The following is a 22,453-nucleotide window of genomic DNA, read 5'->3' on the forward strand; positions in this document are numbered from 1 at the left end:
CCTTCAACTTCACTGGCCAGCAGCAATCCCGGAATCTCTCTAATTTTTTTTCCCAACTTTTTTCTCCATGACATTGACTTTTTGGAATATCCGGGTCAGTTGTCTTGTAGAATGTCCCATATTCTAGATCAGGTGTGGGCAAACTACAGCCTGTTTTTGTACAGCTGTAGAGCTAAGAACAGTCTTTACATATTTAAAGGGTTATAGAAAAAGAAGAGGAAGAAGAGAAGGAAGGAGGAGATGGAGGAGTATTATGTGATGGAGACTATATATAGCATGCAAAGCCTGAAATATTTACTATCTGTCCCTATGCAAAATAAAGTTTTCTCACCTCTGTTCTAGATCTTTCTGTTTCCTTATGGTGTCATTTGGTTGGTACCTCACTTCCTTGGATTTGGGGCAAATTGGAAATTAGGTCTACAACTGTGCTGTCTAATATGGTAGTCACTAGGCACATGGATTTCAAGCCCTTGAAATGTGACTAGTTCAAATCAAAGTGTGTGGTAAGGGTAAAATACAGGCTAGATTTTAAAGACTTAGGATAAAAAAAAAGAATGTAAAATATTTTGTTAATAATTTTTATATTGATTACCATGTTGAAATAATATTTTCGATATGTTAAATAAAATGTATCATTAAAATGTCATCTGTTTCTTTTTTCAATGTGGCCTTTAGAAACTTTTAAATTATATATGTGGTTCATATGATATCTCTATTGAACAGTACTGGTCTAGAGCCTTGATTAAAATCAGGTTAAATACTTTTGGTAAGAATACCTAATAGCTAACTTTATGTATATCTTATTGCATCATAGCATGAAATACATATCAGTTGTGTCCCATAATTGACACTGTGTTTGATAACTTGATTAAAGGGTGAGTGATAAGTATTTTCACTGTTTAGGTACATTTTTCCCTTTGCAATTCGTAATCTATTGCTGCCAGGAGACTATCAGTTCCCTAATGATGTTCACATCCTTTGGTGATACTTGTTTGAATCAGCTATCATATTGCAGGGGGTTGCAAAATGCTGGTTTCTATTTTTATAATTTCTTCTCAAAAAATTCTTATTAACTGGCATTTCTCTTCCTCTTTTTTAAACTATCACAATTAACATGTGAATTTTTATTTACTCAGTATGTTATATCAAGTGCAATCATTATTCCTTTTGATACTATAATTTTCCTTTTTTTTTTTTCCGCTAAAGCGGCACCATCTTGCCTCACTGCAACCTTCACATCGCCGGTTCAAGCAATTCTCCTGCCTTAGCCTCCCAGGTAGCTGGGATTACAGGCGCACACCACCATGCCCGATTAATTTTTATATTTTTAGAAAGATGGGGTTTCGCCATGTTAGCCAGACTCGTTTCGAACTCCTGACCTCAAATGATCTGCCCACCTCAGCCTCCCAAAGTGCTGGGATTACAGGTGTCAGCCACCACGCCCAGCTGGTCCTTGCTTTCAAAAACAAAAAGTCACCCAGATTAAAAAACCAAGATTAGGCTGGGTGCCGTGGCCTGTTATCCCAGCACTTTGGGCAGGGGTAGGCAGAAAGATCACTTGAGGCCAGGAGTTCAAGGTCACAGTGAGCTATGATTGTGAGACTGAATTCTAGTACAACCCTGTCTAACAAACAAACAAACAAACAAAATTGAGATGGTGGGTGTGATCAGAGTTACTGGGGTTACATTGCTTTCAGGTCCTTTCAGTACACAGAACTAGATAATACATTTTAAGAAATCACAAGCCCATATTGATATTTTCAATTCCAGTTTAATGTTGTAGGAGATTTTTTTCAACCTATTTTATTTTACATTTGTATTTCTTTCCACGTACATTTAAAACTTTTAATAAAATATGAATACATGTACTTATTTTCTTTATCCTACAATATATAATTTCAAAATTACACCAACAATATTACAACAAACATTAACCATAATGAGTGAAGTTTAAGATCATTTTGTAGATCTTTTGTCTGCAGAGTATAACCTACTAGGGGTGTACAGTCAGAGTAACTTAAAATATTTATCCAAAGTATTGAAACATAACTTGAAATAATTATTTTCTCTTAGTGGTTATGCAATTCACTTGATAGATTTGTTTGTTTCTGTTTGTGTTCAATTTTCTGTTTTACTTTTATTTCTTTTATTTATTTTTTGAATGTGTAAAACATTTACATGATTCAGAAGTCAAATTATATAATAAATTAATCTCAGAGATTTTGTCCCTATCCCCTTTCTGTCCTATCATGTTTCCATCCCCTCTGTGGGTAACTATTTCTTCCCCCCCTTCTCCCCCTCCCCCTCCTCCTCCTTCTCCTTCTCCTTCACCTTCTGGCTTACTGCAGCGTCAACCTCCTGGGCTCATGCAATCCTCTCACATCAGCCTCCAGGGTAGCTGGACTACAGGCACACACCACTGTGCCTGGCTAATTTATTTATCTATTTTTTTGAGACAAGGTCTTGCTATGTTGCCCAACCTGGTCTGAAACTCCTGGGCTCAAGCAATCGTCCTACTCTGGCCTCTCAAAGTGCTGGAATTAGAGGCACGAGCCACCATTCCTGGCTATTTTCATTTTTCATTCATTAACTTCTGGTTTATCTTTCGCGTGCTTTTTTTTTTCAACACTGACACATACAAATAAAATGATATGCATTGTTTTACATCTTGCTTTCTCTTATTTAAAACAGTATCTTGGGAAACTACTCCCTACCAATTTGTGGCAATCTTTCTTTCTTTTTATAAAAAAATAGCTGAAGAATACGCCATTGTATGGATGTACTACAGTTTATTTCATTAGTCTCTTGCTGTTGAACATCTCTGCTATTTCCAATAATTTGCTATTACAAAAAGCACACAGTAGATAACCCATCTCTATGTTGTTTTGTGTTTTGGGAAGTGTAGCTTCAGGGTAGATCCAGGGATCTCAATTTTAGAACACATCCCAAGTGATTTTGATGCACAGTCAGATTTGAGTACCACTGCTTACTATGTATGATAAAAATGGTATCCAGAAAGCCAGAATTGTTAACTTTTTTAAAAAAGAATGAGAAAACAATAGGTAAAGAAGATTCTTATCATTCTAAATTCCTATCTACACTATCCAATAAAATGCAATTGAACTATATGAATAGAAGCTGAACATATAGTGGCTGGGTGCAATGGCTCACGCCTATAATCCCAGCACTTTGGGAGGCCAAGGCCGGCAGATCACTTGAGTTCAGGAGTTCGAGACCAGCCTGGACACCATGGCAAAATCCTGTCTCTACAAAAAGTTACAAAAAATTAGCCGGGCTTAGTGATGTGAGCCTGTGGTCCTAGCTACTTGAGAGGCTGATATGGGAAGATCACTTAAGCCTGCTGGGAGGTTGAGGTCTCAGTAAACTGAGACGGTGCCAATATAGACCTGTCTCAAAAAAAAAAAAAAAAAAAAAAAGGGAGGGGGAGTTGAACACCTGTGCTATGTGTAGTGTCTCACATCTGTAATTCTAGCACTTTGGTAGGCCGAGGCAAGAGGATCACTTGACTTTAGGAGTTCAAGACCAGTTTGAGCAACACAGTGAGACCTCGTCTCCAAAAAAAAAAAAAAAAAAAAAAAAAAAAGAGAGAGAAAAGAAGTTTAACATCTAGAGATCTAGAGTCGATTCTTGTGCCCAAGTCATCATGTTGGTAACAACAATATCCCATGTATATACACATAAGTGACCCAGATTTGGGAAGCCAATGATAAGTTGCAGTTTAGATATGCTGAGTCTGAAGTAGCCAAGGGGCATCCAGTAGTGACTGACAGTGTTTAGGCAGTTGTTTGTATGGTTTGGAGATCAGATTAGGCTGAGTTATTAGCATGTAGGTGAAGGATGATTGAGGAAAGGATTATAGAGCAAGAAGATGCTTAGGATGGAGCCTTGGGGAATACCAGTACTTACCAGGCAAGAAGAGGGGTCCAAGACTGTAAATAGCCAGAGAGGAAGGAGAAAAATCTGAGAAGGCAAGCTGCAAAAACCCAGGCAGCAGAATGCTACAAGAAGAAAATACTCATCAGTATCAAATACTGCTGAGAGGTCAGGTATAACAAAGGCTGAACAGTATCCACTGGTTTTTGAAACGAAGAGGACAGTAAGTGTGACATTTGTCAGAGGAGATTCACTGTGGTGGAAACAGTAGCCATGTGAACATCAAAGGAATTCAACCTCATATAGCCAACCCTTGGAAACACTGGTGTTTTGTCAGCTGCAACAGTATTTCTTTTAAAAGCAACAAAAGTGGGCATTTTTCAATAGGTACACAAAGGAAAAAAAATCATTTTTTGTATTTTCTCCTATTCATTTTTCTTAAATAGTTGGTGCTGGTTGTCGTTTATGTATATTTAAATATAGCATAAGATGCTTTTGGATTTAGTAAATAGTGTATGTTTAGTTATTTCAGGATTATTATTAAGAGAATAATCCCAAAATAAACAGTATCAATACAGTAATGTAGTAATATATTTATGGTATTTCTTAAAGAGTACCAAGACTTTCAAGTACTATCCCCATCAAGTAAGAGAATCATAGCCCCAGAATAGTTTTTAAAACCACGTTCCTTTCTCTTCTATTTCCCTTCCCCTTTTCCTGTCTGTACTCTGGGCTGCAAAGAGATGCTTTTGCCCCAGTGTCAACAGGTAGCCCAGCTTAAATTTAAGCCCAGCTTAAATAAGTTTGGGAGACCAGGGCGTACTCACAGACGAAAGGATGAAAAGAACTTTGAATGTCATCTAATCCAGTGGTGTCCAAATCTAGCTGAACATCAAAATGGACAGCCCGGAATGTACATTAAAAAGACAATTCTGGGTTCTTGCCCTAGATCCGATTCCAGAAGGGCATCTGCTATACTTTCGTTTTGGGGAGGTTGGGGTGGGGCTTGCTTTTCCGGGTTCTTCAGGCTCAGAAGTGGACTTTCTCCGCGTTCTTTCTCCGCAGGAGATACCGTGCACTGGAGGTTCTGCAGGTGCGACGCCTGTCACTCCCCAGTGCAGATCTCGTCCCGGCACCTTCCTGATTCTCACCTCCCGGCACAGTGCTCCGAAACGAGCGGAAGCCCCGCCCATCTACCCGCCCCGCGCTCTCCCTTCCCCGCCCCTAATCCGCCTGGCCCCGCCCCTTCCACACGCCCTCCCCGCGGCAATCCCTGGAAACTTGGGGCGGAGCTTCGCTACCGCCCGGTTTTTGCGTAAGGGGCGGCCGCCAGGCCGTTCCCGGAAGTTGATGGCCTTACAGTCGTGGAACTGATTGGCTGATCATGACCGTGCAATTAGCCAAGGTTTTTCCGAGTTGTTTGGGTTGAGTTCAGGAGAAGCATGGCCAGGTCGAGTCGGTGCCTGCGCCAACTTCAGGGACCTCTGCTTCCACCCAAGGATCTGGTGGAGGAGGACGAAGACTACCTAAACGACGACGTGCAGGAGGATGAAGACTCCGTGTTCATCGACGCCGAAGAGCTCTGCAGTGGGGGCGTAAAGGCTGGCAGCCTCCCCGGGTGCATCCGCGGTGAGGAAGCCCCCTGCCCCGGGGATGGGGTTGGAGGGTCCAACGTAGCGCGTCCCATTCTGGCTTTGCCCTGAGCAAGGCACCCAGTCGCTGCTAACAGATTTAGCTTCTCAGTGGTCTAGCTGCTTCATCCTACTTAGGGTAAAATTTTAACTATAATAGTAGCAGTGACTAACTGGACACATGCTATGTGTTAAGCTTGCTGTATTAATTATTTTCATTTTAATGTTCGTCCTTCGAGGTAGTTTTACACATGAGGAAACAGTGTATGTTGAGTCTCTATTTCCACCCAGAATCTGCACTTTTATTTTTCTTTCTGACCGCTTATCCTCAAGTTCTATCGAATGAGAACTTGTAACTATTATCCTATATTGCCTGGAGTCAAATACGTGGTTCTTCCTCAGCTTCTTGGAAAAACAAAACAGGCGGGGTGCAGTGGCTCACGCACTTTGGAAGGCCGAGGCAGATGGATCACTTGAGGTCAGGAGTTCGAGACCAGCCTGACCAAAATGGTGAAACCTGTCTCTAGTAAAAAAGAAAAACAATAACAACAACAAAACTACAAAATTAGCCGGGCGTGATGTCGCACACCTGTAATCCCAGCTACTTGGGAGGCTGAGGCAGGAAAATTGCCTGAACCCACGAGGTGGAGGTTGCAGTGAGCTGAGATCGCGCCATTGCACTCCAGCCTGTGCAACAAGAACGAAACTCCATCTCAAAAAAATAATAATAGTAATAAGAAAGAAAAGAAAAACAAAACAAAACACAAGGAACACCTCAGTGCACAGATGATTATTAACTAGTGTTAGTAACCTTGTGGTTCGGGTAAACCTTGTGTAAGTAGTTTCCTGTGCTATAAGATAGTTTTCTGTGCTGTAAGTTATACCCGTTATATGTACTTTGTGACTGAGACTTAAAATATTTTAATGTGCGGATCAGTGCTGTTCAGTAGAACTTTCCATGATGATGGCAGTGTTTTATATCTGCACTGTTTGGTATAATAGCCACTAGCCATATGTAACTGTTGAGAACTTGAAATACAGCTAGTGCAACTGAGGAGACAAATTTTTAGTTTTATTACATTTTAATTTAAATAGCCACATGTAGGTGGACAGTACAGATTTAGGCAGAAAAGTTTCAAGTATTTGTGGAGGGCTTGGTCATTCATTCTAAAGTATCATCGACTGGCTAGCATGTTTGGTGCTGGGAAAACCTAGAAAAATATAATAACAAGGTTGCAGTCTTAATGAAGCTTACCTTCTAGTGTATTAAACAAACATTCTTCAATCACAGAAGTAACTATAATGTTACTAAATGCTTAGAAGGAATGCTAAATAGTGCTTTGACAGGTTTTATACATGAGATTCAGGGAAGACTTTTCTGAGTCAGTGACAATTAAGCTGAGGTCTGTAGTAAATGTAGTCAACAGTAAGGGGGAGATCAGTTAAGGCAGATGGAATAACTTGAGTGAAGGGCCATGGCATTTTAAAGAAACTGCATGAAGGCCAGTATTGGCTGAAGTCAGAGTAGCAGAGAGGGGACTGGTTTTAGAAGAGGAACAGCAGACACCTGCTGTGTACTGTGCTTGCCTTTTGGAATACAAAGACAAACGAAACAGTGTCCTGTTTTAGTATTTACAGTGTAGTAGAGGGAGACAGAAAAAGAGGTAGGCAGAATGCAGTGTTACAGGCACCCTAACAGACATCTTTAGAGAGTGCTGTAGGGAGATAAAAGATAGTGGTAAGTTTGATAAAACTTTGAGGAAATGGTTTCTAAATAATCTCCAGAGTTAACTTTTGTGGGTTTTTGTTTGCTTGTTTTTTTTTAGTTTTAATTCCTGATGAAAACACACAAGAGACATGTAAAGTGTTGGGACGTTTTCCAATAACAGGTGCTTGGTGGAGAGTGAAGGTACAAGTAAAGCCTGTGATGGGATCAAGGAGCTATCAATATCAAGTTCAAGGATTTCCGTCTTACTTTTTACAGTCTGATATGTCACCACCAAATCAAAAACATATCTGTGCTCTCTTTCTTAAAGAGTGTGAGGTCTCCAGTGATGTTATTAATAAATTTTTAACTTGGGTAAATGAGGTCTCAAACTACGAAAACCTAAACTTTGAAAATCTTAGGGAAACACTAAGAACTTTCCACAAGGAAACTGGAAGGAAAGATCAAAAGCAGCCTGCACAGAATGGTCAGGAAGAGTTGTTCCCAGACAATGAGATGAGCCTTCCTCTGGAAAACAAAAGTAAGTGTGATTGTTATCATCAAGTTTCAGTGAAATTGACATACTTAATGACTACAGTGTTTAAAATATTACCACTAGCATAGTATTCCTTTTAAAAATCCATTTGGTGAAAAATGTGTTTATGTTGCTTTTGGAGTATGCCATTGATATTTCAGGTTTCTCATCTATAACATGAAGGGATTATATGAGCTGATCTTTAAAATCCTTCCAGTTCCTTTCCACCTCTAAAATTGTGATTTTATCTCTTTCTCTAACTTTTGTACTCATAGAGATTACCTTGAATCATTAATTAAAAAAAAAAAAATCAGTTGCTGGCCAGATGTGGTGGCTGCTCATGCCTGTAATCCCAGCACTTTGGGAGACTGAGGCAGGAGGATCACTTGAGCGCAGGAGATTGAGACTAGCCTGAGCAATATAGTAAGACCTTGTCTCTACAAAAAAATTTTTAAAAATTAGCCAGGTGTGGTGACATACTTGTAGTCCCAGCTACTTGGGAGGCTGAGGCAGGAGGATCACTTGAGCCCAGAAAATGGAGGCTGCAGTGAGCCATGATTGTACCACTATACTCCAGCCTAGGTGACAGTGAGACACTGTCTTAGTTAAAAAAAAAAAAAAAAAAAATCAGTTGTAAATTATTCTGTTTAAAGAGATAGAGAAGAACAACAAGGATATGAATAATATATTTAGGAAATACTTCAGTCCAAAATGGTTTCAAATAATTTTTAATATGATTTGTTATCTGGGCATTCATATATATGGAATATTTCATTTCATAATTGTATCAAATAAATTTGATGGTACATCAATAAATGACTTCAGTGACAAAAGATTATGATTATAGAAAATGATTATAAAGGTTACTATGTAAATTATTTATTTTATATCCTTAGCTTTAAATTTATATAATTGAGTCAGAATTTTTGTTCTGTTGTAGTGCAGACAGTAGGAAACAAAAGGCTAAGAAATCATTATTTAAGCATTTAAAGAACATAAATTTTGGTGTTAAACACAATGAAAACCATCTCAGTACAAAAGCAATTGTCATAATATGATCAAAATTGTCTTACTGGTTAAGGCAAATGTACTCATCTGTCTTTGACTTGGATTTCTTGAATTGGTTGTGCAAAATGAAAAAGTACTTCAAATCAGTTATTCTTTGGGTTCATTAATGTTTTACTTTGTTCTTTTCTGATATTTTGTAGTTCCATTTAGAAATGTAATGACAGCTTTGCAGTTTCCGAAAATAATGGAATTCCTTCCAGTTCTTCTGCCTCGACACTTTGAATGGCTCATAGGGTCAGGTTCTAAAGAGATGTTGAAAGAGATAGAAGAGATTTTAGGTACACACCCGTGGAAACTTGGATTTAGTAAAGTAAGTAAAACATTTGCTCAGCATATAGTAATCTTGTGTAAGGCCTGGTTTCAAATTTGGCAGTTTTTCCTTTCTCTTCCAAAGGAAAACAATTTGTGTGGACCCCAGTACTGATTTATTTTTATTCAAATGTTGCAACTGTACATAAACTTCTTATGGCTATAGCATAAGAACATTTTATAAGTTGTTATGCAACTTATAGAGTTGCATACATTTGTAATTGAAAAAAATTGATGACATTCAAATTTAGTTGTATAATTTAATTTAGTTGTATAGTTGTATAATTTAATGTGACCGTTAATTAATTTAATGTGACCATTATTTACCATTATTTACCATAATTTAATGTGACCATTAATTAATTTAGTTGTATAATTTAATGTGACCATTAATTAATTTAGTTGTATAATTTAATGTGACCAATGTCCTGTAATTAAATTGTCATTTGCAACTTGAGTATAGATCTCATTGAAGTCAAAAACTCTTACAAATTTGGCAAGTCCATTCTGCCGTGCAACTCAATTTCCCACTTCCAGTTTGAACTGTTGACAATTTTCATTATTCATGTCATATATCATGATGCCATTTGATTTTTATTTTATACAGTAACATCATTTATAAATGAATCCACTTCTGTTCTTATTATTAGAGACTATGAGTAGTAAAGGGACACACTGAGGCTCCAGTGGTATTGGAAACCAAATGTGGTACTTAATCTTGGTAGTTCTTGGTTATAAGGTGGTTTTCCAAAGAAAAATACAATTGAGAAACTCTGAGAAAATTCTTGGAACCTCAAGAATGTTTGCAGATGCTGAGTTTGAGAAATACTGGAATAAGGAATTTTTCCCTTACATAAAATGTCTATAAATTCAGTATGCTTTTAAAGATGAGATTCTGGAACATGAGATTATTATATATATTTATTCAGTGGAGAAGAATGGAAGAGCAATGATATGAAAAAGGCAGATAATAATAATTTACCTTTTTGTTTAAAAAAACCCTGTAAAATCCAATGTTCTTTATAGAGATATTAAGAAGGGAAGATTGTTTTTTAGCTCTTTAGAGGTCTTTGGAGCCTGTTCACATTTCAAGAATAAATTATATAACATTTTATTAACAATACACTTTGTGTTAGGCTAATATAATAAACATTTATTGAGACCTTACCAGTGTAGAACGGAGATGCAATCAAGCCCTTACTCTCACTCTTGCTAGGCTCACTGCCTTCCTGGTGAAGCACAGACTTTGCGTTTTTCTTTGTGGTCAAATGAGTTTGAGGCTGTATCTATCAAGATCCTAGGGCCAGCCTTCTTCCCTCCCTGCCACTATCCTTTTCTCTCTACCTCTTCTTTTTGTTTTTTTTTCCCCACCCAGGCTGGAGTGCCATGGTGTGATCTCTGCTCACTCGAGTCTCCACCTGGTTCAAGTGATTCTCCTGCCTCAGCTCCTGAATAGCTGGGATTACAGGCGTGTGCCACCACACCCTGTATTTGTAAAAATACAAATAATTTTTGTATTTTTAGTAGGTACAGGGTTTCACCATGTTGGCCAGGCTGGTCTTGAACTCCTGTCCTCAAGTGATCTGCCCACCTTGGCCTCCCAAAGTGCTGGATTACAGGCGTGAGCTACCGCACCTGGCCTTCTACCTCCTCTAAAAAAAAAAAAAAAAATTAAAGCATTACATATCAGCTACTGTATTTTCTGCCTTCTGGATTAAGTGAACACCTGTTTAAGGAGCTGTTGAAGTCCCAGATTCTCTCCCCATTGTGGGCGTTAAGTGATTACTGCTTCCCACCCTAGCAAGAGGATAAAGATTTCTCTTGCCTGATGCCATTCAGCTGAGAGCATCCAGGCTTGGGGATACCAGGTGAGGATAAGGCAGAGATTATCTGGTGGTGACTCAGGTTTTTCATTAGGGAACAGTCCCTTCCCTCTCCCCATGTCAGGATCTGGAAGTGTTTTCTCCTGTCCAGTCACTCTTCTCAGAGAAGAATTGTACATGGAGAGTTTAAGCCTAGTTGCAGCATTCTGGGACTCATGAGAAAAAAAGGAGGCCTGAGGTCCCACCATTCAGCATGTAAACCACTATCCAAGTATTGTGTTAGTTTGCTGGGGCTGCCAGAACAAGTACTGCTGACTGGATGGCTTAAACAACAGAAATTTTTTGTCTTACAGTTCTGGAGGCTACAAGTCTGGGTTGATTTCTTCCAAGGCTTCTCTCCTTGGCTTGTAGATGGTTATTATATCTCATTGTGTCTTCACATGGCCTTCCTTTTTTGCTAGTCTATGTCCTAATCTCTTCTTCTTATAAGAATACCAGTCATATTAGAGTAGGGCCCATCCAGAGGACCTCATCAATGAGGTGAATGGTCCCCTTTAACCTTAATTACCTCTTTAAAACCCTGTCTCCAAATATAGTCACATTCTGAGGATATTGGGGGTTAGGACAGGACATCAACATATGAATTTTGCAGGGGACACAGTTCAGCCCATAAAAGGTATGGAGGGCTCAGGAGTGATGTCTCCATCAAGGAAAAATGGAGCCGATAGATGATATGCTCAGTAGATTATAGTGAAGGGAGTTCTATCTCTTCTGTAGAGTTTAGGCAGAATTGTTGATAGACACGTAGAAAACTAAACAAGCCAAGAAAATGAGGCAGATGTTAACTTCATGATACACACTGAGTTCAACACAAAACTTAATGTAGCAGAGTACATCCTGTCACTCAGCTGTGAATCCTATTTGCATAAGCATAATAAATACCTATTTAACCAAAATTGAACAAAATGTATACTACAACATTTTTCAAATATAGGAACCAAAGAAACACCTGTGGAGGTAATGGTATAAAATAGAATGACCTTCCATAGAGATAGACTTTCCATATTAAGGAGTTAATAATACATATCTAAAATCTTTTAAAAATCAAGGAAAAATATCTACAGTACTTAGAAATATGGAGATAAATTCTGGAAGAAATAACTAAAGTGTTGCAGATGTCACCTTTAGAAGGCATGTGAAAAGATAAGGAAAGGATTCATATTCTTTGTGATAAGCCTTATAGTATTATTTCACTTTTAAAACTGTGTGTTAGTGTGATAAAATATAATTTTTATTTAAAAATTTTATAGATCTCTAATTACAGTGCAGCCAGTTAAAAAATTAGTGATCTATGGTATTTTCTGCAAATTTCATTGAAGTTCATGTCTTCTGGGATTTAAAAAATTATTAATAAAGAACATATTCATAAACACTTATGATGTTTATAAACCAACCTGAACTTTATTTCTTAAAGATAACCTACAGAGAGTGGAAACTGTTGCGATGTGAGGCAAGTTGGATAGCATTTTGTCAGTGCGAGTCTCTTCTCCAGCTGATGACTGATTTGGAGAAGAATGCATTAATAATGTATTCCAAACTGAAGCAGATATGTAGAGAACATGGACACACATATGTTGAAGTGAATGACTTAACTTTGACATTGTCAGATCATATGTCATTTCATGCTGCTTCGGAGTCTCTGAAGTTTTTGAAGGATATTGGTGTGGTGACATATGAGAAGGCCTGTGTCTTCCCTTACGACCTTTACCAGGCTGAAAGAGCCATCGCCTTTTCAATTTGTGACCTGATGAAGAGGCCTCCTTGGCGTTTGTGTGTCGATGTCAAAAAGGTGCTTGCTTCTATTCACACCACAAAACCTGAGAATTCAAGTGATGATGCATTGAATGAGAGCAAACCTGATGAAGCAAGATTAGAAAATCCTGTGGACGTTGTGGACACACAGGACAGTGGTGACCGTATTTGGACTAATGGTGAAAATGAAATTAATGCAGAAATAAGTGAAGTTCAGCTGGATCAGGATCAGGTTGAAGTTCCACTGGATCGGGATCAGGTGGCTGCTTTGGAGATGATTTGCTCCAATCCTGTGACAGTCATAAGTGGGAAAGGTGGATGTGGGAAGACCACAATCGTTAGCCGTCTTTTTAAGCATATAGAGCAGTTGGAAGAAAGAGAAGTAAAAAATGCCTGTGAAGATTTTGAACAAGACCAGAATGCTTCAGAAGAATGGATTACCTTTACTGAGCAAAGTCAACTAGAGGCGGGCAAGGCTATAGAAGTTTTGCTCACAGCACCTACAGGGAAAGCAGCTGGCTTACTAAGACAGAAAACTGGTCTTCATGCCTACACACTATGTCAGGTAAAACCTTTGACATTTCATCTGTAGATAAAACATTTGTTGGCTGGGCGCAGTGGCTCACGCCTGTAATCCCAGCACTTTGGGAGGCTGAGGCGGGCAGATCACAAGGTCAGGAGATGGAGACCATCCTGGCTAACACGGTGGAACCCCATCTCTACTAAAAATACAAAAAATTAGCCAGGCATGGTGGCACGCACCTGTAGTCCCAGCAATTTGGGAGGCTGAGTCAGGAGAATTGTTTGAACCCAGGAGGCGGAGGTTGCAGTGAGCCGAGATTGCGCCACTGCACTCCAGCCTGGACAACAGAGTGAGACTCCGTCTCAAAAAACAAACAAACAAACAAAATTTACCTTAAAGACAAACTTATTTCTTAAAGCAATCGGTAGGTATTTATTGAATGTCTCCTGGGTCCCTGTCTTGCGGTAACTATTCATTTAGATCAATGCTTTTCAAAACAGCCAGTCTGTAAATTGTTACCAGTTTACACGAGAAAGGAGCTAATGGTAGAAGTAAATCAGTGCACTGCTTCCTTCCTTGAGAAAGTCTTATGAAAAAAAAAAAAAAAAAAAAAAAACTATCGGGTCCAGTGCTGCGGTTCCTGCCTGTAATCCCAGCACTTTGGGAGGCCAGGGTGGGAGGATCACTTGAGCTCAGGAGTTTGAGACTTGCTTGGGCAACATAGTGAGATCCCCATCTCTACAAAAAATTAAAAAATTAGGTGGGCATGGTGGCATACACCTGTAGTTCCAGCTACTCAGGAGGCTGAAGTGAGAGGATTGTTTGAGGCTGTGAGGTCAAGGCTGCAGTGAGCCGTGTTTACACCACTGCAGTCCAGCCAGGGTGACAAAGTAAGACCCTGTCTAAAAACAACAACAAAAAAATCAGTCCCACTAGAGTGTAGGCGTAATGATATAGTTAGTTTAGATCCTGGTACAGTATCTGTTTCTCAGGGGGCTGGTTACAAACATGTCACAGTCCATAGACCACATTTTGAGTAGCACTGGAAATGGAAGTAAAAGGCTTATATTTTGTAGGATGAAAGTGAGGACTTTGCTCATCTGGTATAAATCTTTATTTCTTCCACCTGGAACAGTGCCTGACACATAGTAGTCACACAATAAAAATTTCAAATCAATTAACATTCTTGAGAAAAAAATAGTATTGGCTATAATTAAGAATCATGGAGTTTAAGCTTGTAAAGAGTTGGAGAGGTTCCTCTAGCCCTAGCCCTGACCTGCCATTTTATAAAGAAACTTGGTAGTTCGAAGATTTCTAAAGAAGGTAATCATTGAATTGGACTCCAAGGACCATGGAGACTCAGGTGAGGGGAAGGACATTGGACTTACAGGAAAGGCCTTTGCAAAGGCATTGAGGAATATGATCATAGTGTGCATAGAGGGTTTTGGGGTGACTTCATTGACTGGAATGAAGCCCGTGTCTGACAGAATAGTGGAAATTAAACTTGGGTTAGACAGTTAATTCGAGCTTTAAAGTTTGTAAAGTATTTTGACTTATCTCATTACATGCTTGATAAAGTGATGTTATCTCCACATTTACAGAAGAGCCGGTTGAGGTTTGGGGATGTTAAACATCTTGCCCAGGATCTCAGTTAGGTGTAGAACTAGGACTTGAAATGGCCTTCCAGCTTGTTGTTCTTTCCATGGCATCATTATTTCCTCATTTATTACAGATGCTGCACACTAACAATGAAACTTGAACTTGGTCTCCTAGGGAGCCATTTAGGTTCCTAAGCAAGAAAGTGAAATGAAGTTTTAAGGAAGATCTTATAGAGTCGTAGAGCCATGAGCCACTTACATATCTTGCCTATTACCTCTATTTATCACATGAATGAATGGAGACCTAGAGATGTTCAGTGTAGCTTATCGGTAGGAGAGTTTTCTGATCAGTTTATGTTTTGTTTTGTTTTTTTTTGTACTATGCCTTCATGTCTGATTAGTCTGAAGGATTGAATTAGAAGGGGACACCCGAAAGGGATTATTACCAAGTTTGATCCGATGTGTCAATTCTGATTAGTTGGTAGTATCTTAATATCTGCTTGGGGTGCTGAGAGAATATTTCTGAAGCTATGTTTAGGCTCAGGAGAGCGTGTAAGAGCACAGAAAGAGCACTGGAGTGCCATTTATCATCCTTGGACTAGGGTTGCCAGATTTAGCAGATAAAAATATGAATAATTTTTTAGTATAAGTATGTATCAAATAATTCATTGACTTGCTTATACTAAAAAGTCATTTATTATGTATTTGAAGTTCAAATTTAACTGAATGCCTTGTATTTTATGGGGCAATCCCATCCTGGGATTGTGTGTGGGGGAACCTGGCTGCAAAGCTATTGGAGTCATCAAGGTGCTGATAGATGGAGCCTGTATTGAGCTGATAGCACTGGAAATACAGTGAAAAGTGTCAGCATTTTTAGGATAATAAATTGAATATATCATATAACAGAAAAGAAATGGCTAATTCCAAATGTTGTGAGACATGGCTACTGCAAGCACAGGGGGTTTTGGTGAAGGGAATTGATGCACTTGGATAGGAAATATGAAGGCTTTACTTAATAGACATGTTGAATCTAGTTTTAGTGGAAAAATTAGATGAAGATGTGATATGATACCATTTAGAAAATCTGTACTCAATACAGATTGAAAATTTGAAATGCTCCAGTGAGCGTTTTCTTTGAGTGTTACGTCAGTGCTCAAAAAGTTAAGGATTTTGGATTTTGAATTTGTAGATTAGGGATACTCAACCTATAAATGTTCATACTGATGACATAGAAACATTTTTGGAATGACATACACTAAAATATTGAATGTTCTCTGGTTGTAATTTTACAACCATTTTTTTCCTCATCTATATTTAAAAAACAATAAATAGTATTACATTTGTAGTAAAGAATGTAGTTTTTTGTTTGTTGTTGGGGGTGGTAGGGTGGTAGTTTTTAAAAAGTTGAGGTGTGGAAGTTTGGAATACTTAAAAGAAAAAGTAGTATTTTCATAATTAGATTGAGAAAGCGCTGCTTTTATTTCAAAATGGAGTGCTATGGTTGGGAGAAGGGGAGGGCTTCAGTGGCGTGTCTCAGATGGCCACAAGGTTTATTTGGGAATGGAAAAGAATAGGGAGCTTTCTGTGTTCAAGAACGATGAGAGAAGTGTTGAGATTTTGGAACAATCTGACTTTTTTTTCATTTTTAGGTTTATTTGGTCTGTCTGTTCTGCATGTTCAACCCTATAACTTTTGTGTTTCTCTACTTCCCACCCACCCCTGCCAATTTAAGAGTTTTGCCTTAAAATAACTTGCTATTAATTATTGGTTTTGTAGATTTTATAACCTGACTTTAGGAATGCCATACTTTGCTTGTAGGTCAATTATAGCTTCTATTCATGGAATCAAACAATGATGACCACAAACAAACCATGGAAATTTTCTTCGGTTAGAGTTCTGGTTGTGGATGAAGGGAGTTTGGTGTCTGTAGGAATCTTCAAATCGGTCTTAAATTTATTGTGTGAGCACTCCAAACTTTCTAAGCTTATTATCCTTGGTAAGTTAAAATATTGTTGGAATTCTGATGTTTATTTCAAAGTATTGTGGTTAGTTGGTTGTGTACACCACTTAGTTGGTTGTTTACACCAGAACTGATACTAAAGCTACACTAAGTTAAGTCTGACCACTCTTCTAATCAGCTTGGGTTGTTCTGTTTTGGCCAGGATATTAGCAGGCTAGGATGTGAATGAAATAGGGTTGTGAAGGGTTACTGCTAATCACCTAAATGATGGCTATTAATATAGTAAAAGTGCCACAGATTCAGAGTAAATCAGGATGTGGATCATTTGGAAATAATAAAAAGTTTGAATTATAGACCACTTAAAAGTAATTTTATGATTCTAAGCTAATAAATTAGACCTCAGCAGCCTCTTAAGTTCTTCCAATTCTGATAAGATTCAGTTAGATTCTCTTGGGTTGTCATGCTTTGTAGAACATATGATTTAATGGAGAAAAAAATAAAATCACAATTGGAGAATCAAGTTGTATATAAAAACTATTTTTTTTTTTAGGTACTTGAGGATGTATTTTAAGCAGTTGATTCTATTAATGGGTTAAGCCTTCTCTCTGCTTCCCCCAGTACATGTTTTTCTTATATTTAGGGCTTATTTGTTGCAAGCAAAAAATATTTTTGATAGAGCAGAACATCACTATAAGATTACTGAAATGTATCTGTTATCAAATGCATGTATTTGTTGTATATTTTGTACACTTATTTTATCTATTTGAGGCTATAGATTCTTCCACATTCAGTAAGACATTGAACATGATTGAAAAAGGGACTAACTACAATGTCTAAGGCTCGTTTTTTTTTTTTTTCCTCTAATATGTTGACTAAAACATATGCCTCGACCCAGTTTCCCTGTGGTTATAGGTATGAAAGATGTTCAATTTAGATTTTGTCACCTTATTGTGTTATTACTATTTTTATATCTTACACTATTTAAATGTTGTTTCTTGTAAAATATTTAACTTTAAACTCTTAAATAATTTTAAACAATCTTGGGGGTATTTTTTCTCAGAGTAAGTCTTCCTATTATATCTTTTTTTTTTTTTTTTTCCTTTTAGGTGACATTAGACAGTTACCCAGTATTGAACCTGGTAACTTGCTGAAAGATCTTTTTGAGACTCTAAAGTCAAGAAATTGTGCTATTGAGCTAAAGACAAACCATAGAGCAGAATCTCAGCTAATTGTGGACAATGCTACAAGGTATAATATTACTAAGAGTTTGCATTTTCTGTCTGTTGTATTAGAAATAAAAAAAAAAAATGGCATTTGAATTAGAATGATTTAGTACAATACATTTACTATACCTTTTAGCAAAACTCTTCCGTCCTTCAACTATAAACCTTTTGCCCTACAGTTAGAAAAGCTAAGTTAATGTTTTTCATTACTGGTCCAGCATAAGTTATTATTGAAATTTAAAAATGGATAAGGTTTCCTGATTTTAAAAGTATGTATATGAATTAAAATTGTATTAAGCTTAAGGACTAGAATAAGCCCAAGGGGAATGGAGATTTGGAAATACATGCAAGGGAGAATTGGGGAAGAAATATCCCCCAACTTTTGTGGGAGAAAGCTGAAAGCAAAAGAATTGAATGTGGTATTTCACTCCTAGATGAATCCTAGAGGTACCCATGGCATCTTACTTCCCTTAAATAGAAAAGAACCCTTCTCTTCCTTTCATCTTTCCATAAGCCTTTGGAGTTATCCTCTGTCAGCTCAAACATTTGGTTTCTCCATAATCCATACATATGAAAATCACAGTCATTATTATTTCATGACATTTATTTTAATACAGTCATGCGCCACATAGTGTTCGGTCAACAACAGATTGCATCTATGACAGTAGTGCCATAAGATTATAAAACTATACTTTTACTGTACCTTTTCTATGTTTAAATATGTTTACATACACAAATACTTACCACTGTGTTACAATTGGGTACAGCATTCAGTACAGTAACATGCTGTGCAGGTTTATACCCTAGGAGCAATAGGCTGTACCATATAGCCTAGATGTGTAGCCTAGGCTATACCGTCTAGGTTTGTGTAAGTGCACTCTATGCTATTCACACAACGATGAACATTGCCAAATGATGCATTTCTCAAAACATATCCCTATCGTTAATCGGTGTGACTGTATTAAAATCTCTAGATACAATGGGACCTTTGAATACTGAGTCTATGTTAGTCATTGTACCAAAATGTATCTCTGGTTTTTACTCTTTTTTACAAAATGTTTTGTTGCTTGAACATCTGCTAAGTAGGATGTAGCAGAAACTAGAAGAAGGGTGTCCAGTCTTTTGGCTTCCCTGGGCCACACTGGGAGAAGAATTGTCTTAGGCCCCACGTAAAATACACTAACACTAATGATAGCTAATAAGCTAAAAAAGAAATCCTAAGCCGGGCACAGTGGCTCATGCCTGTAATCCCAGCACTTTGGGAGGATGAGGCAGGCGGATCACCTGAGGTCAGGAGTTTGAGACCAGCCTGGCCAACCCAGTGAAACCCCATCTCTATTAAAAATACAAAAAGTTAAATTAGCTGGGCGTGGTGGCAGGCACCTGTAGTCCCAGCTACTCAACAACAACAACAACAACAACAAAAATTAGCTGGGCATGGTGGTGGGCACCTGTGATCCCAGCTACTCGGGAGGTTGAGGCAGGAGAATGACTTGAACCCTGGAGGCAGAAGTTGCAGTGAGCCGAGATCGCGCCATTGCACTCCAGCCTGGGTGATAGAGCGTGACTCCGTCTCAAAAAATCGTAAAAAAAAATCACATAATGTTTTAAGAAAGTTTATGAATTTGTGTTGGGCTGCATTTAAAGCCATACTTGGCCTCATGTGGCTCGTGGGCCAGACAAGCTTGAACTAAAATATTCAAAACCTACTTTCTCTAAGCCTCTGTCTACCTTGGTGGCTAAAACTGTGGGAGTAGAGGAGGAACTGACAGGAATAGGGTAGACAGTGTGGGTTCATATTAAGACATTAAGAAAACTAATGGAGTTGGATGTAGAATATTCTTTTCCTGTAATCTTTCTGCTTCTACCTAAAGGCCACCCCATTTTTGGTAGATGATTAGTCATTTTAAAGTCCAAGAAACTTGGAGGAATCTAAAGCATATTAGATGTCTCAGAACTCAATTTTATCTGAAACTCAGGAGTTCTTTTTAGTAACTCTTTCAATATCATTTGGTTCTAGCTGTGCTCCTTTCATCATTTTGTCTTAATCATAATGCTCAAATATTTATTGACTGTGAAGGATCCCTGCTATATACCAGGGGAAAGCTCCTGGAGATAGAAGGTGCTACATGCCTTGGGTCAGAAGCAAAACAGGAAATCTGTGATGATTCTTAAGGTCCCAATTAAATCTGGGCTATCGCCAGCAAGAATAGCCTCATTCCCTCTCTGTTCCTTTCCACTTTTGTTTGGGAAAGGGTGAAGAAGACACAGTAGGGTACCACCACCTCTGATGACCAGGCTGCTGTTAGGTCTGGTCAAGGAGTCAGTCTTCTTCCAAATAACCATACCTTACTCTGTTTTCTGATATGATTTGCTAGTCTTGGAAAATATAAGAATGAAAGAAGGATGAGGAAGGAATAGAAGCAACTAGATGTGGATACTTGGTTCAGCTGGGAAACTGGGATTATATGTGGAATATACAGAGAAGAAAGGAGGAGAATATAGTGTAAACATGTGGAAAAGGCCTGAACCAGTTCAAATTAATTTAAATAGAAAGGGATATGGAGTAAAATGGGCCTATTTGCCTCCCAATTCTCCTGTTTTCTATTTTTGTGGCCTTGGGCAACCCACTATACTTGACTAAACCTCACATTGTTTACCTGTGAAATAAGGATAATACTTTCCTTGCATGGTTCTTTTGTGGTCTAGAGATAAATAGACCAGGTTTTCAGAATGGTGCCTAGTAAACCCTCTGATAATTTTTTTTTTCCTGATCCTATTAGTTTGCTAAGGACTGATTGCTAACATGTAGTACCATAACTTTATTGTCTTCTATTATAAAACTCATTTACTGTTTATAATGCATACCTGGATGACCCTTTCTCTCTGTTATCTATTAATAGATACTAATTATTATAGGACATTAGCTCTGATCATATATGAAGACATTTTTGGATGATAATGTTCTTTGTGCGTGTGTGTTATCTTTATTCAAGAATCTCAAGACGCCAGTTTCCAAAATTTGATGCAGAACTAAATATCTCTGATAATCCGACATTACCCATCTCAATTCAAGATAAGACATTTATTTTTGTCAGACTCCCAGAAGAGGATGCCAGTTCTCAGTCATCTAAAACTAATCATCACTCTTGTAAGTATAAACTTCTATGAGATGTAGGGTTAAGTATAAGTATTTAAGTTTTGTAACATAGTTATTAAATGACTAGTTATAATTTTGTTTGATGGTAAAGAGAAATACTGCTAGCAAAAAAATAAGACATTGAAAATAAATGAACTAACTTAGTAATCATCAAAAGCAGAATACTCTAGAATTTTATAAAGAAGTAAGCTCTTGACACATAAATGCTCTGTAAATTTTGTTGAGTGAATAAATGGATGTAGGTGATTTCATTTAAAATAAAGCAAAGCCCCAATAATTCAGGTTCATTTAGGAGAAAGTAAGTCTTAATTAAGGAAGTTTTTCCTTCCTTGCAATTTGAAAAGGAAATACATTCATTTTGAATACAAATACTCAATGCTAATAAAAGCAAGTACTTTTGTTTCTGAAACAAAAATTGTGACTCAAACTGTTGCCAAGTTTAGTTCCTAATAGTTCTGTTTTATAAAATGAGTAGAAGCATGACTTCTAATTATGGATGTTAGGACGACAGCAGGACAGGGTTGAGAACGAATGTGGGACAGGAAGTCTTCTCCTTTATGTATATGACCTGTGTCATGTTACTTAACCATTTGTAAAATGGGAACCATAGTGGAACTCCCTGTGGAGCTATTATGAGGGTTGAGGGCATTCATCAGTTATGAGACACTCTATAAATGTCAGTTTGTTGTGACTAATAGATGTTATTAAATTAGCTATTGCAAGTGAATTTATTTAAATAGATTGAACCTGTCTATTGATCTTTATTTTCATTATAAACTCACCTAGCAAACCTTTTAAAAATGGTGTAATGGTTTTCTCAAAATTGACTTAGTAAAGGTTTAAATGATTATTATTGAGGACTTTTTGTAGTTGCCACTGTTCTCAAAGGTATATCCTTCCCACTTAACCACTTTCACTGTGTATGTGAAAGTGATGACATACAACTTTATCTGTTAGCCTTTTCCCCTTAGTGTGTGTCCCCAATCTCATTTCCCTTGGGTTAGTGATCATTCACATGTTACAACAATGTGTTTAAATAAATGGGATCATACATAGTGTTCTATAATGTGCTTTTAAAAAATTGATTGTAGAAACTATTTTTTTCTTTCTATTTTTCATTCAGCAAATACTTATTGAGCTCCTGTTATATACTAGATACAATAGGTAAAGCAGAGGAAAAGATTAAAAAAATTGTCCCCGAGGTTATTGTGC

General features: G+C 37.7%; 1 protein-coding gene across 1 annotated transcript in view; it reads left to right on the forward strand.

The window, feature by feature from the left end:
- The first annotated feature begins 5,225 nt into the window (after positions 1 to 5,225).
- HELB (DNA helicase B) overlaps positions 5,226 to 22,453 on the forward strand; it is a 46,004-nt gene continuing 28,776 nt past the window's right edge. Inside the window, exons 1-7 of the mRNA XM_008003930.3 lie at positions 5,226 to 5,523; positions 7,352 to 7,771; positions 8,974 to 9,143; positions 12,440 to 13,342; positions 16,717 to 16,894; positions 17,965 to 18,106; positions 21,078 to 21,232. Coding sequence (XP_008002121.3) covers positions 5,337 to 5,523; positions 7,352 to 7,771; positions 8,974 to 9,143; positions 12,440 to 13,342; positions 16,717 to 16,894; positions 17,965 to 18,106; positions 21,078 to 21,232 — 2,155 coding nt within the window. The 5' untranslated portion in view covers positions 5,226 to 5,336. The remainder of the gene's footprint in view (positions 5,524 to 7,351; positions 7,772 to 8,973; positions 9,144 to 12,439; positions 13,343 to 16,716; positions 16,895 to 17,964; positions 18,107 to 21,077; positions 21,233 to 22,453) is intronic.

Source organism: Chlorocebus sabaeus, chromosome 11, assembly GCF_047675955.1.
Source record: "Chlorocebus sabaeus isolate Y175 chromosome 11, mChlSab1.0.hap1, whole genome shotgun sequence".
NCBI lineage: Eukaryota > Metazoa > Chordata > Mammalia > Primates > Cercopithecidae > Chlorocebus > Chlorocebus sabaeus.